The sequence below is a fragment of the Rhineura floridana genome, chromosome 4, assembly GCF_030035675.1.
Source record: "Rhineura floridana isolate rRhiFlo1 chromosome 4, rRhiFlo1.hap2, whole genome shotgun sequence".
NCBI classification, from domain to species: domain Eukaryota; kingdom Metazoa; phylum Chordata; class Lepidosauria; order Squamata; family Rhineuridae; genus Rhineura; species Rhineura floridana.
In genome coordinates this window covers 85,889,817-85,905,844 of record NC_084483.1, presented here as the reverse complement: position 1 = coordinate 85,905,844, position 16,028 = coordinate 85,889,817, and the positions used below count along the sequence as shown (strand labels likewise).

General features: G+C 41.2%; 1 protein-coding gene across 8 annotated transcripts in view; it reads left to right on the top strand.

Moving 5' to 3' along the window:
• The window catches only part of AK9 (adenylate kinase 9), a 120,944-nt gene that overhangs the window by 38,430 nt on the left and 66,486 nt on the right, over positions 1 to 16,028 (top strand). For all 8 annotated transcript variants that reach the window (XM_061623584.1, XM_061623582.1, XM_061623586.1 and 5 more), the window contains exons 15-19: positions 6,124 to 6,192; positions 7,690 to 7,841; positions 10,112 to 10,268; positions 11,556 to 11,670; positions 12,300 to 12,355. In XM_061623584.1, coding sequence (XP_061479568.1) covers positions 6,124 to 6,192; positions 7,690 to 7,841; positions 10,112 to 10,268; positions 11,556 to 11,670; positions 12,300 to 12,355 — 549 coding nt within the window. The remainder of the gene's footprint in view (positions 1 to 6,123; positions 6,193 to 7,689; positions 7,842 to 10,111; positions 10,269 to 11,555; positions 11,671 to 12,299; positions 12,356 to 16,028) is intronic.

The window sequence follows — 16,028 nt, the reverse complement described above, 5'->3', positions numbered from 1 at the left end:
TACACCAAATATACATGATATGCATCAAAACGTCAGCTGCCACCCCTGCAACATCTGTTAAATGAGCTTGTAGCTGGCTGCTGTAACCCTACCCTTTCAGGTTTGTTGCCATTAAATGCAGTCAGGGTTGTGATTGACAAGGCAGTAGCTAGACATTGCAAGTTAAGAAAACTTGTTTTTTCCTGCTTATCTGAAAATCTCATAAATTGAGTAAGTATATAGCTTTCAGTGTTTTTCTCTTGTGCAGAAGTCAAACAAGTTTAAATTTTCCTGGGCTGTTGAAGAGGGCAGTGTTTTGAAAACGTTCCCAGTATAAAGCTTTAATCAAATTCTCGCTTTCCTGGGAGTAAAGCTGCAATGCTAATCCCACATACGCAGTGTAAACGCCATTGAATTCAGTAGGACTTACTTTTGAGTAGACATGGTTAGGATTCTGCTATAAATTAATGGGACTTTTGAGTAAATATAGCGAAGAATTGTGTTTGTGTTATAAATCTTTCTCTTTCCCTCCAATCCTATTTTAAAGCAATTAGGCAAGGCTTATATAGGTATCACTGCTTTTATTATGTAGGAAACTAATACTGATTTTATGTTTTTTTAAAATGTTCTGCAGTGACCAACTGGTTTTGATAATAAACTATTATATGGGCTGTATGTATTTTTACATCTCCAGTGTGTGTGTGTGTGTATATGGAATCTTCCCAACAACCCTGCATGGTAGGGTTGCCGACTGGAACCCAAGGCAGCTCACAACAAGAAATAAATCCCTTAATTTAATTTATTTATTTATTTGTTTGTTTATTTATTTATTACATTTATATACCACCCCATAGCCAAAGCTCTCTGAGCGGTTTACTGCAATTTAAAATCCAATAACCATAAAAACAAGAATAAACAGTTGCAAAACAGCTTGAAGTGGCATGATTCTGAATTTTGGGTTGGGTGAGTGAAGTTCCTTATCACTTGAGGTTGAAGTTTGTGCATGCTTCCCTGTTTGAGTAAGCCCCATTGAATACATTGGGACTTGCTTCTAAGTAAACAGGCACAGGATTGCACTATAAATAACTTTACAGGTTGTGTAAATAATAAACATCTTTGACAGTTGGGGTTATATAAATATTTCTTCATACTATGTCCCAATCAGTATCTGATTTCACACTGTGGTTGTACATTATTATTTCCTCTACATTTTAAGTGTGCCCTTCTTCCTTGGGGTGTTCTCCTCTGTTGTTTTCATCCTGAGGGGCAGATTAGGCTTAGAGATGGTGAGTCACCCATGGTCACCCAGTAAACTTTGTAGCTCATTTCCATTTTAAAAAATTAATTGAAATTATTTACATGCAGGCAAAGTTTATTAAGTAGATCTACACATTACGTTTAAAGCACATCCAACTTGCATTTCAAACACATGACTTCCCTTAAAGAATCATGGGAAGTGTAGTTTTCCCCTCACAATTATAGTTCCCACAACCCTTAACAAACTACAGTTTCCATGATTCTGTGGTGGGATTCATGTGCTTCAAATGTGTGTTGAATGTGTTTTAATTGAATGGTGTGGATTTGTCCTGGGTATGATGTGCATTCATTAGTGAATTGAAAATAACCATTTTAAAAAATACTTTTTTAAACGGGAAGGGTTGTAACTCAGTGGTAGGGCATGTGCTTTGCATGCAAAGGTCCAAAATTCAATTTCTGGAAAAGAGTATTGCCTGGAATCCTGGAGAGCCAATGGTAGTTGGTGTCATCAGTACTGAGCTAGATGGTACCAAATGGCGTGAGTCGGTATAAGGCAGATTCCTTTGTTCCTAAAAGTGGAAAGAGACCCAAGGGCCATAGGGACTCCAACATTTATTTATGTATTTTATTTACATTTATATGCTGCTTTATTGTAAAAAAAATCTCAAAGCAGTTTACAGAAGGAATTAAAATAATAAAATTATTGGCAAAAACAGTTAAAGACAGTATTTAAAAACACTCAAAATAACAAATGCAACAATGAATTAAAAACAGATAAAAAACACAGGAGTTCTACATAGGCTAAACAAAAATGTTTTTAGCAAATGCTGAAAAAAATACAATGAAGGCGTCTGCCTAATGTCAATAGGCAGGGAGTTCCAAAGGGTAGGTGCTGCCACACTAAAGGACTGATTTCTTACAAGAGCAGAACAAGTACTGTGTAGCACCTGTAACATGGAAAGCACACCTTGAACTTGTCTTGGAAGCAAATCATGCCACAGCATTCTGCATTGACTGCAGCCCCACGGTCAAGTTGTGCTGCATGAGGATTTCTGTGACCGTGGCTGACTGGCTGCCAGGACTTTTTTAGTTTTGGTTTTTGGTTAGGAATCCTGACTGGTTGTGAGATGCTGAGTTTTCTGCCTTACTCATAGGAATCTTGTGGTTGGTATGGTATTGCATTTAGGAAATCATCAGTGTCTTTTGTTTTTCTTTTTCTATTTGCATTTCATTAACCTTTAACCTTACTCCCTTACATCTATAGAAGCAACAACAGTGGTTCCACGTGCTCAGCTCAACCCCCTTAAACCCACTGATGATGCACCTTGTTGGTTGTTTTATGGTTTGTTTCTTGCCCAATAGTGGTAAAACAGCATTCATATACTGGGAAGTGTGGCTGCAATTGTTGTTGTTCCCAGGCTGCTGCCTGTGAAGGTAGACCAAACCATGTGTGTTTTCTCTGTGTCAATTATTATTCACTGGGATTGAGTTGGCTGTCAAAGTGAGTTTATAGCAGCCCACAGGGGAGACAGAAAAGAGTAGAGAATCTTCTTACTCTTACTCATTTCTCAGACCTCTTTCTGAAATGAAGGGTCAAATCTGTAAAGAAATTTGGAGTACCCATGTTAAAAGGTAGGAGCACGGCATTCCAGGCAGGGGGTTGCCAACCCTACTTGGATATGGATATCTTTGCAGAGGATCCCTAGTCAAGCTTTACCAACATCACAATCCAAACCGTAACTACTGAGGAGTAAGCCCTATAGAGTTCTATGTGGCTTAGTCCCTTAGTAAGTGTGTTTTGAGTTGCAGCCTTCGGGGGCATCTATCTTTACTCCTGAGTGTTCCCATCCAAAATCTCCACAACAGTAGGCTCTTTTCTTCTTACAGTGGTCTTCTGGTGACTGGCCTGGCCTGAGGGCACTTAAACCCTTTTTGCAAGAAGCAAATAGGCTAGATTAAATGTTCTCTATTTACAGAGGAAGGCAATGGTAAACCACCTCTGAATACCGCTTACCATGAAAACCCTATTCATAGGGTCGCCATAAGTCGGGATCGACTTGAAGGCAGTCCAGCCAGTCCAGCACCCAGGCTCCATCTTTTAGCTAAGATTTCTATCTTAATTTCCAATCAGAGAAATGTTTTTGTTTGAATTGTATGCGCGAAGCATCTGTGATTGATGCTGAATGTATCATGCTTAATGACATCACTAGGGCCTGCCCCGTGACATCACTAGGGCACTGCCCCTGAAATCACAGGGTTTGGGATGCTTCTGACCTTGCAACCCTAGTTTCCACTAACTATAATTTAAACAAATTGCAGTTCCCAAAATTCAGAATCATGGCACTCTGAAGTTTGTTTAAAAGCAGAAAGGGATACTCTAATCTCCTATGATGTACAAAAGAGAAGGGGGAGCACATAATCCCAAGGCCTAGGCAAGCTCATTCACATAAAAGGAATTAATTTATTAGTATTAGATTCTTTTGTCCTATAGCATAAGATAATAGTCACTTGACACAAAATGACATTTCCAGTACAAAAATCCCTTCCATATTGGAAAACATACAAATCCCATGTGTAGAAGTCACAAATCTCATGTATAATTCATATCTTCTGATGAACACATAGAAGATATGTGTTCTGGACTCCTTCTGGAAGGAAGGGTGGGTTATAAATTTAATAAATAATAAAATAAATATGAATTCTACAAAGAAATTATGACTTCTTCACAGAAGTGACTTCCATGTAGGGCACAGATGGGGGACTTCAGGTGCAAAGGCCAAATGCAGCCCTTCATGCCTCTCTGTTTGGCTCTTTGGACTTTCCCCAGACCATACCCCTCCCCCCTGGCATCCATGTTTGCACCGTCCTTTAGTGTTTTTGCCTGGCTGGAATGTGTCGTTGAACTCCGATAGTGGTTCTTGCTTGCCTGGATGGAGCTCGAGAGGGTATGTAGAAGCTAGCCTACTGTACAAGGATAAGATGTACATTCATTGCTTTGCCCACTTTTGCCTCTGGTCCTGGCATGTGGCCCTCAGAAGATTTCCCAGAAAGGGATGCAGCCCTTGGGCTGAAAAAGATTCCTCACCCCTTATGGAAGAATAGGTGGGGATATATTCGGGGGTGCTTTTTGTTGTTCTTACCATCTCTAATTTATAGGCCTGGCTTTTCAGTGTGTGGCATGGACATCAATACATTCTCATGCAGATGGAGTGTTCCATACAACAATTTTACAGTATTGACAGAGAGTGGATTGTATATTCACAGCTTCCATTAGAATCTTTACAGTAGCTGCTGGTGAAGAAGACTTCTGTTCATTAACTGCAAACAATTTCACTCAATGAACAAATTATACCTGTTGTCCCTATTGCCCTGGCAACCTGTTAGTGCTAATATTCCTTTAAGCTGTTGATCTGTAATTATAGAAAATGGGTAGTATGGGATTCAGGTACTTCAGCAGCAGTCTCTTGCTGTATCCCGTGGTGTCTATGTGGAATCACAAAAGCAGGGCTGGATCTCCATTCTAATTTACTGCAGCTGAGAGGCACTAAGGATCCAGTAATAGTGTGGGTTTTTTAATTAAATGAATAAAATGTAGGTGATTAAAATATACCAGTTGAAATCAAACAATGTATGTCTACTGGCAGAACAGATACTGAAGATCAGGGCCGGTGCCAGGGATGACTGGGCCTTGGGCACCAGCCTACCCTGGGCCCACGGCACCCACCCACACATCCCACCTGCCTCTTGTGTCATGTAGTCTCACTTGAATGACATGCACGCATAGTGCGTATGCCTGCCATCAACCAGCATGGCGGTGGGGTGTCAGTCCCTTAGGGAAGCCCCTGCCGCTTGATGGCAGGCATGTGCGCACAGCACACACAGCATTCACAGCAACAGGGGAGGTAGGTGGGGCATGCGTGCAGGCTTATTGAAGCCCGTGCTCTGTCTGTATTGGGGGGGTTCGGAGCTTCTCCACAATCCGTGGCAAGCTCAGGAGCTGACGATACCATGGATCGCAGAACAGGAGTGCTACCCTTCCACCCTAAGGAGGGGCCCCTCAGGGGTCTCTCTGGGTTGCAGGACCCCCAGCCAGAGACCAATCTGGCCACCCTCTGGCACTAGTCCTGCTGAAGATGGAACAGATATCCCTTCTCCCCTGCAGCCCCCTGCATACTTCCCTGAATCTGCTGCTGTGAGTTTGATGCTCAGAGCACTTCTGAGTGAGGAGGAGATGTAGGGGGGGGGAAGAGCAAGAGAGGGGAGTCCTGTCACAGGAGGAGAAATCTACTTGCACTAATCTGGGCTTTAGCTGGCAGCTTTAACTTATAAAATCTGAAGTGGCTGTGTAACTTCTTGAGAGTCCCACAGAATATAGACAATTGCTTTAGCACTGGCTTGCTCATGACTTCATATTAACACATAGTTACTTTGATGAGGAAACCAATTCTGCTGTAATACAGAACTCATACAACCATTTTCTGAATCTTGGCATGAGACCTTATTATATTTTGCAAGATTATGAAGAATTATAAAGTACAGTTCAGCTGGATAATGGGTTGGATCCAGACTTGCTGTTCTGCAAATGGAAGAGTGTTGGGCGCCATCTCATGCTGTTCTGGAGGGCCCCCCAACCCTCCAGAGTAGAGTAGATTTTTGCAAGGGGAGGGGGGAACTGGCAAAAATTTGCCCTAATAAGCACCCAGTTAGTGGTGGTCTGATTTCATCTATTTCTCCCAGAACATATAAGGGCCACTTGCAGCATTGGTGTATCCAACTGATGACTAGTTCCCTAAAGAGAAGGTGTAGGTCTTCATATAATGGGAATAAAGAAAATTATTGTGCACATCATTGAATATATATATTTTTTTCTTTCAATGCCTGTACTAGAGAGGGATGCCATAAAAGAAGAAGATGAAAATGAAGAGATTGCTTCATCCCAGACAGCAGAACAAACCGGTATTGATGGCAGCAAGTAGTAATAGTTAATTATTTAACATGGAAGTGTTGCAGATGATCATAGCATTTATTTGACTGGTTTATTTATGTTTGTCAAGCATTTATTGTGCCATTTTTCAGACATAGGCAACCTCTCAAAGCAGTTTACTGTACTATAAAAATAAAATATTCATATCGGGGTTGGGAGAGAACAGTATTGGAGAAATCTTGTCTAAAATCCAGATAAAACTAATAATTAAAGGTAAAATAAACTAAAAGCCTGGGTGAATAAAAAGGACTTCACCTGGAAAAGATAAGAGTCTGTTATCCCAGGGAAGCACATTCCAAGGGTGAGATGCTAAAAATCAAAAGAGCCAGGGTCCCTTCTTGCATCATTTCAGATGGCAGATCCAGAGAAGCGCTTCTGATGAGGATCATAATACTTGGGCAGGTTCATACAGGAGGAGGCAGTCCTTCTGATATCTCTGTCCTAAAAGGCTTCAAAGGTGAAAACTAGCCCTGTGCATTGGGCTCAAAAATGGGCCAGAAGCCAATACAACAGTTTCAGGACTGGTGTGACGTATTGCCTGCATTAGTGTATTAGCTTCAGTAATGTGCTCTGACCATTGAGATGAGTGTGTGGTGGTGAGCATATGTCACCATCAAAGGGACTTTCCTAAGAAATAGATGGCATGTTGCGAGAAAGCCTGGGCAATTGTTATGTTGTTTCATAATAAGTTGATGGGTTTGCCCAAAGGCACCACTAGCCCAGTATTTTTTTCTCTCTTAGCCATTCACTGTGTGGTGGGAAGGGCCGCATCAATGACATTCTCTAAAGACAGAAGTAAAGATACTAGATCTCTCTCTGAGCATTAGAATTCCTTGTCTAGATCAGGACTTTGATCTTTCCAGTACAGTAGGGCCCCGCTTTACAGCGATTCGCTAATACAGTGGTCTCAGTTAGACTAAAGGGCCACTCATACGGCACTAGTTCCACTTTTACGGCGGTTTTCGGGCGTTGCGTGCCATTCTATTCAATGGGTTCCGCTTTACAGCGGGGATCCGGAATGTAACCCGCCGTATGAGTGGGGCCCTACTGTACTGTTCCTGACCAGCAACAGGAAAGGCTTTACTGATTCATTACATAGAAAGTAGGGTATGAAGTATTGGATCCAAATTTAGCTGTCGGTAACCAAAAAGATTATTTCCATTCATGGAAGGCTTTTGATCCATCAGAGGCACCCAGTGGGTGGAAGGGGGAAGGAAGTGATCTGGATGGGATTTGTTCCATATGGTTGGGGGTACCCACTAAAACTGGAGGGGGTTACAGGGAATGGAGAGTAGACAAGAGTTGCCTCACTCTCTTCCACCTGCAGGAGTGCCCCCTGAGCAGAACTTTTCTCAGAATGCACCTACAGAAGGGTGTAAAGTTCCAAACCAGTATTTCGGGCAAAATGAACATATTGTTAGTGACATGTCTGCGTATTCACATTTAAATTTTTCTGACACAATTAACAGAATCCTCAGGACAGCCAGGAATTTTGGAGGTATCTTCTGATCATCCAGAGGTCCAAGAGATGGTACAGAAAGCTATAGAAGCTGCAATGTTATCTCCAATACTGTTGCCATCAGAAATGTATGCTGATGCATTAGAAGAAGCCATTGTTGAGGTAAAAGCACCAATATCAAAAGAAATGGCCCATTATAAAGATAATGATTATCTGCATTTTCATGGATTTTGTTTTCTTTTGTTATATCAGGGGTCACTTTCATTTTTTAAAAAAGTAAGTCTCTAGCTCTCCTAGAAAGAAAGTTGTAAAGTTGGCCTAGCTACACCTGCCTGTCAGTGTTTTTAGCCAATGAGTGATGTCAGAGCGGTGATTGATAAATGAGTTCTTTGTACACCAGACAGAAGGAATCCCTGAGGTCCTCAAGAGGTGCTGTTTTCCCCTTTCTTTTAATGCACTTTTCCTTCTGTCTTTTTTTCTAGTCCTTAGTTTGTCTTTCCTTTTGCACCTAACAACTAGGATGCATCTTCCTATGGTCAGTTCGTCTGAAGTCAGGTAGTCCCTAGAATTTATCTTCTGCAAATACAACTATACATAAGTGTGGATGGATGTTAAAGAATCCCCTCTTGTCACAAAAGGCAAATGTGAAAACTTTGCAAAGAGGGCTTAGGCATCTCTCCTGCTGTGCAGGAGCTAAAGATCAGGAACTCATTACGAATTCATGGTATGATTAACTAACAATAAAATGGTATACATGTCTACTGAGAAGTAAGTGTTTTTTGTGTTTAATGCATCCATCTAGGCTTTGATTTAGAGTAGGAATTGGGGAAAACCAGGATTCTTGTGCCTTTAACAGCCATATGGCAGGCAGAAATTTAACAGTTCAAATCTTTTCTAGTATAGAAATGCAATTATGGGAAAAGCTTCACCATGACTATACTGTGTAATTTTGTGTTACACCATGTTCCCCACGGCAGCCATGGCCCTATGGCAACCATTTTGTGACTGATGCCCATAGTAATCTCTCAAAATTCCAGATGTGCCCACTGTTCCAAAAAGGTTAAAGTCCCCTGCTGTATATGAAATATAGATCTAGAATACATTCACTAAAGAATATTATAGGTTAATTTAAATCTGAGATCTAATGTTTCTATACAGGAGTGACTGGCATGATGGGCCAGTGCTGCAAAGCCTCTCTCCCAACAGCAGTGTCACTGCTGATTACCAAGATGGAGCAGAGTGGTGGCAAGAGCAAGGTTATGCAGGCTATTCAAATTGAGGAACTAGCAAGCCATCTGTGGGAGAGCAACCTCCCCCAGGCTTCCTTCTCCAAGAGACAGGCTCATGTACAGCTCCTATCTCTTTTAACTCAGATTTGTCTTTTACCTTGTCTGCTTCATTTGTCTGTTTCCTTCCCTCCTTTTTAAATCTTCTACCTGTGTGTTGTGTCACTTGTTAGCAAAAAAAGAAAAAATACAATTATTAAGTCTTATCAGGAAGTCAGTGAAGGGAAAGGTCATGATGGAGGCATTCCCTCCGAGAAAGGCTAGCCTGACGCTCTCTTTGAGTTTGCCAATGGTTCTTTCAGGGTCCCACCATGAACTAGGCCTATGGGTATGAATGTCCTAGGAGCAAAGCCCATTGGTTCCAGTGTTGCTTCCTTCCTCCCAATACCTGATCAGGCTTGGCTACCTCTTGAGGGCTCTGAACCCTGTTGAAACTGCCCGTGGGCAGATGTCTCAGAGGGAAATGTGTCGCCACTAGTGGTGAGTGTTGCATTCCATGAGGGGACCAACGAGTGATGTTCACCCCCTCTCTCTATTATTGAGGGATATTGACTCCATTCCAAATTTTGCCACTGGCAGGTTTTTAGAAGGGAAATAGGGACAGGTGGTTCAGAGGGCCTCTCATTTGACCACCAGCAGCACTCCAGCACATCAGAGGAAGGAGGTTGGAGCCAACTCAACCACACCATGGCAGCTGCCATGTGTACTTGGCTATAATAATTTGACAACTATGCCATCTGGATTCTCTGTAAAAGTGAGTGAATAAAGGATGACAGTTCCAGAAAAGGGGGACAGTGTGGAAGCAACCATTAATTGGCAGAACGTTGCAACTCCTTCTGTTCCTTCTGATACATTAATGTACTGTATGAATGAGTTATTTTTGATATACTTGATAAGATTCTGTTACTTAAGACAGTATACATTACTATCCTTCCCATTTTATCCTTACTACAACCCCTGTGAGATAAGTTATGCTGAGTGACTGGTTCAAGGCCACCCAGTGAGAGCTTCACAACTGAGTGAGGATTTGATCCTAGTTCTCCCCAGCCGTAGTCCAACACTCTAACCACTGCACAACAGTTTAGTAATAGGTCTGAATTTCCAACAATGTAATGTGTTCTTATTAATTGCAGTGTTTTATTACAGCTTTCTAAAACAAACAAGGACAGATATCCTGAAGCTGCAGAAAAAGGAGGATGGGTCGTGGATAATTTTCCTCCTTTAACAGAGCACTGGGCGGCTTTGTCAGAAAGAGGACTTCTACCTGATATTGTGATTTGCTTGAAGAATGCTGAACGAAATGGTTGGTGACTATTTAGAATTGAACATCTAACATTAAAACTATTTTTGGAGCAATCCTCACACTTGCACTGGCATAAGCTAAATGCCTTATTCATATTTTTAGCATATATTCTTTTTCCCAGATGTAGAATTTAAACCCTTAAAGCCTAGAGAAACTTTCCACTGGTGCTGGTATTATTTAATGTATAAATGTTTTTTCAGCATTGATATCTAAGGGGATTAGTCGTGATGTGCTTTCCATTGATTAGAAATGTTCCATAGTGTTAGAGCCAAAGCTGATGTTAACACTAAGTTGCATGTAACTCTCTCTCCATTTTTTTAAACCAAAAGCAAGCTCAGAAGACTGAAAGGTTAAGCAGAGGAAGTCGAGTAGAGAGAAAGGAGCTGCTTAACCCATGCTTCTGCCATTTTTCAGCTCAAATTTGCCTCCCCCAACTGCAGGAGGAGGGAAAGGGTGCCCATATCTTTATCCCTGCAGGGGGGGAAGCATATGAATGGTATGAAGCTGCCTTCTACTTGGTCAGAGACCATTGGTTCATCTGGCCCAGGGGTGGGGAACCTTTTTCAGCCACATTCCCTTGTGGGCAACCTTCTGAAGGCTGCTGCATACCGTGGTGGGCTGAGCCAGATTCAATTTGAACAGAGGAGTGAATTCTTACCATTGTTCCATAGGCTACATTCCAGCCAGGTAAAAGTCAGAGGTTTCTACATACATACACACCACACATCTCTCCATCCTCCTTCCTGGCAAGCAAAGGGCATTATCACAGTTCAAGGAGACTTTCCAGACAGACAAAATAACTCAAGGAGGCTTGTGGAAAGGGGTGTGGCCTGGGAGAGTCCCAAGGGCCAAATAGAGAGGTCTCCTCTGACAGGAAGCAGTTCTCAGAGGTCTCTAGCAGAAGTGTTTCAAAGCTCTCAATTTCAAGTTCTTTTTAACTGGAGATGCCAGGGACTGAACCGGGGCTTTGTGCCCTAGAACTATATTCTACCACTGGGCTATCCCAAGGGGGGGGGGACACCTATAAGCACCAATTAAAGTTTGATGTAGAAAAGGCTTATTATTTCTTTCCATTTGCTTTCCAACTGAACTTCTTAACTTTTTGACTTACTGCCTTCAAAATTTCAAAAGCAATCCCGTAGAGGTAGAGAAAAAAGTTATTTCCAAAGCAGACCCTTCCTAAATGTTACAAAGATATGTCCATGGTGTATGAAGTGTGTTTTAAATTTTTTAAAATGTCTGCAGTTTAAGCTGTATTCCATAGCATCTTTTTCTATTACACTGCAGGAAGGGTGTTAATAAATAGACTATACTTAGCAAGTAAAGAAGAAGTTGATGCTAAGATTATAAAAAGGCTAATAGATGAAGCTTTAAAGAAGAAACAGGAGGAAGAAGAAACAAGGTAAAATATTAGAGAGAAATTTTCCCTCTATGTGGGGCACTGTTTGGTCTTGGTTGAGAAGCTGCAGCTAGGCTGTTAACTGGAACAGTCTACCAAGTACATGTTATACCAGTTCTGAAGAAGCTGCTGGATTACTACCAAGCCAAGTTCAAGGTGGTTGTTCTGACGTTCAAAACCCTATGCAGCTTAGAACCTAGGTACTTAATGGAACACCTGCTCCTGTATACACTTGTCCAGATGTTTCAATCTAGCAGAGATGTCCTCTTAATCATGCCGCATTTGTCAATAATCTACTATACACAACATGTGAGAGGGCATTCTTGAGACAGGCACCCCAACTGTAGAATGCCTTCCCACTATAGGGCGTTTTTGGCACTAGGTAAAATCACATTAATTTGCACAGGCCTTCAGTTAAACTTTTTAATTTTGGAGATTAGTGTGTTTGGCCTTGATGGAGTGTTGTTTTGTTATTTGTTGCCTTATGGTTATATTGGTTTTCTAAAACTTACGGTTTATTATGTTTTGGGATTTATCAAATCGTATCCTACTTGAGAATTATGTTTAATGGAAGAGTGGGGCTAGGTATTTCAATCATATTCTCATATAGACTGACAATCTTCTGATTGCAGAAGAGAACTGCAAGAAATGTTGAGACTGCAAGCTGAAGAATCTGCTGAAGATAGAGGTAAAAAAATGCAATAGCAATATTTGGAATTGTTTCTGTGTTCAAGCTGATCTGTGGCTTTGAGCCCATAGGAAGCCATACAACAATTGATGTGCCACATGAGGAATAACTGACTGCACTAATTTCCAATTAGTTTCTGAGCCCAATTCAAAGCGCTGGTCAGGAATCAGGATACTATTAGGTAGTGAGTAAGGATGGGAAAGAAATTCAATTCAGTTTGCATTTAAAGGTGAACTTACATAATTTGCACTTTCTGAAACATGATGTGAATCAAAACACAGCCATCCTTCTAAATTATCACTTTTCTGAATTTAGCAATGCAGTTCTCTAGCCAAGTAATGTGTACAAAAATGCATACATTCGGGGAAAGTATAATATAACTGCATATATTATTTATTTATTTATTTATTTATTTATCGCATTTGTGTACCGCCCATAGCCGAAGCTGTCTGGGCAGTTTACAACAATTAAATTATATTAGATTAAACTATATTAGTGAAAATAATATACAAAAATGCAATGGATTAGGGAAAATTGCTTGCAAACATTTTAAAATGTGAATATTAGAAGAAATTTGCACTTAAAAGCTGATGAACTTTCATGAGGACTTTTTTGGTTAAAAATATTTGCAAGCTAATGTGGAATAACTAATGTGCATAGCTAATGTGGATAACTGAATTTAAGGTTCGAAAAATAAGAACATAAGAACATAAGAAGAGCCTGCCGGATCAGGCCAGTGGCCCATCTAGTGCAGCATCCTGTTCTCACAGTGGCCTACCAGGTGCCTGGAGGAAGCCCGCAAGCAGGACCCGAGTGCAAGAACACTCTCCCCTCCTGAGGCTTCCGGCAACTGGTTTTCAGAAGCATGCTGCCTCTGACTAGGGTGGCAGAGCACAGCCATCATGGCTAGTAGCCACTGATAGCCCTGTCCTCCATGAATTTGTCTAATCTTCTTTTAAAGCCGTCCAAGCTGGTGGCCATTACTGCATCTTGTGGGAGCAAATTCCATAGTTTATGAGTAACAGAAACCAAAATTGACATATTTGCCCATCCCTAGTAGTGAGACAGCTATCTTAGGCAGCACATGCTGTGGTGCAATTGCAATTGCAAAAGTCCCCTGCCTGCCACCCCCCAGACATTCCCCTCCTTCTTTGTGCGCTGTTTGGCCTTCCCTACGCTCCCTAAGCTAGCTTGCTGCCCTCAGGTGTAGTGGAGGATATTGCCTCATTGCCAGCATTGAAGTAAGATTCTTCTGTCAATCTTGTTGGCTTTCTGCATGTAGAATGGGGGTGCAGCGGAGATCTTGTCCACCTCAGGCAGAAAAATGTCCTGGACCAGCCTTGGTGCTAGTTTTGCCTTGGTTCCTCAGTTAGTACACCTCCTCCCATATGTATCTGCCTCATGTATGGAGGCCATTCTTCATGAACCCTGAAGAGGCAGAGGAAATGGCTAAATTTGCCTCCCTTTCTTCGGCCAACAAAGTCTGTGGGCAGAGTTCTGGATTGAGCCCTAAAAAAATTATAGAAATTGCTGAAATATTTCTGTCTCAAATAAAGTTACCTTTTGCTGGTGGTACTTGTAATCTTCCATTCAAACAATTACTTGTCAAAGAAAAAAGCATGTTATGTACAAATGCCTGTTTGGGAATAAGTCACAGTACTTTGTTGGAAAAAGCATATTTTTTTTCGAGGCTTCAGTTTGATTTCCATAATCAAACACTGACTAATCAAACATTTCAGTCAAGCTGACCTTTGTCTGATGGTTTTCCTGTGCAATGTGTTTCACACACATTGATTTCAGCTTTATTCCTTTGTGGTATATCTTTGTAGAAAATATAACCCCATATACTAAATTGCTTTCTCTCAGCTTAAGTATGGTAAGTTACATTTTTGCAAGCCATGGGTCTAAGGAATGTTGATGGAAACTTTTTAGTTCCGTTCTTTGACTGAGGTGCTTTGTACATTACACAGTGACAAACTTTGCTTTGCCAATGAGTGTACTTTTCAGGCCTCAGCAGTAGTCAGGCTCTAGGCTGTCAGATTCTGGAGAACTGGCTGGCTGTCCTAATGAGACAGAAGCATGGTCCAAAACAAGCAAGGGTCATACTTCAGAGCAGTAAACAAGGATCTAAGTGCCAGAGGCAGGTGTGTAGTTGAAACCAGGCAGAGGTCAAGTTCAGGGCTGGGATCTGTTGGTCTGTGCTGTGTCAAAACCATTCCGTCAATTTAACAGGCAGTATCAGTGTAAGTTCGTCCTTTGTCCGTTATCTGCTGCTTTTACTGGTCTGGTTTTCCCTCTCCAAAAATATTGATATTAATATAAATTTTGAAAGGAAATATTGATAAATAAGAGAAAATATTTTAAAGGGAAAGTATCACTATTTTGAAAGAAAAGTATTAATATTTTGAAAGAAAATATTGATAATTTGAAGAAAATATTGATAATTTGAAGAAAATATTGATAATTTGAAGAAACCATTGATAAAGGAAAGAGGCTTTGCTGCTGTCACCTCCTCCACTGTGACCAAGGCTGGTCAGTTTTCACATTAGCAGAAACTGGCTGTTTCCCTTTTAGAAAGGAAAGGAGAAAAGCAGCTTTCATTGCCCATCCCCACCTCCTCCTCTACAAACCATGGGTCCTTAATATGGGTGAAACTTGGCTTGCTTCCACTTGGAGCTTGGGTTTTTCGAGTGGAGGAGGATGGCAGAAAGAGAAAGAGAGCTGTGCTGTGAATAAAATCAATAAAAGAACAACATAGCTGAGGAAATATTTGAGAGGGAAAAATCTGGTGTTGGGGGAAACCTACTGGAGTTTGGAGCAAACAGCTCCACAAAGATGGAAAATATGGAGACTGTTGAAAATCCAGTGCTTAATCCGAATTCAGCTGAATTCTCACCCATCCCTAGTCAGAATTCAAGGGCTAGAGCCAAGTGTGCAGTTGAAACTAGGCAGAGGTCAAGATCCAAAAGAGCCAGAGGATCAGGAGCAGGTAAGTAGTCAAAGCCAGGCAGGGGACAAAATCCAAGGCAACAATTAAGAAAAAAAAAAAGCAGGAACTTAGACAGTATCCTCACACCAGATATAAGTTGTTCAGACTGAGAAGGAAGCTATATGATTAGGACTTTTTATAGGGCCTGATGCTCAGGCATTGGACCTTGAAGTCAGCTGACAATGAACCACAGAGATCAGTCTGCCAGGCTTCAAATGGAACCAGAGTGCTAGTGACATAGGTAAAAAAGTGCAAGAGTTTGACTTTTGGGAGCCCTGGTTCTAGATCCCTCCCATGGCACTGTGTACTACTCTCAACAGGATTCTACATCCACCTTGGCTTTCTTATGAATGTATCTATACGATAGACAGGTTCATTAGCTGTGAGAGTCGGTGATTGTTTTTAGAAGTTTTCATTGTATTGTTTTATTATTGGCATGTTTGTCATTCTGGGCTCCTTTGGGAGGAAGGGTGGGATATCAATTTAATAATTAAATGAATTTAATTAAATTTCAGGGTAGACCAACCCAACCCACCACTTTTCCAAGGCAGGCCCAGGCCTATCCATCACCTTTGTCCATCCTTCCCCTTCCCTTTTGGAAATGAAAAGATAAAACTAACTACTATACAAGAAAACAAAGTTTCTCTATTTTTTTCCTCTGCTTTTTATTTTTTTTCTTGTGGG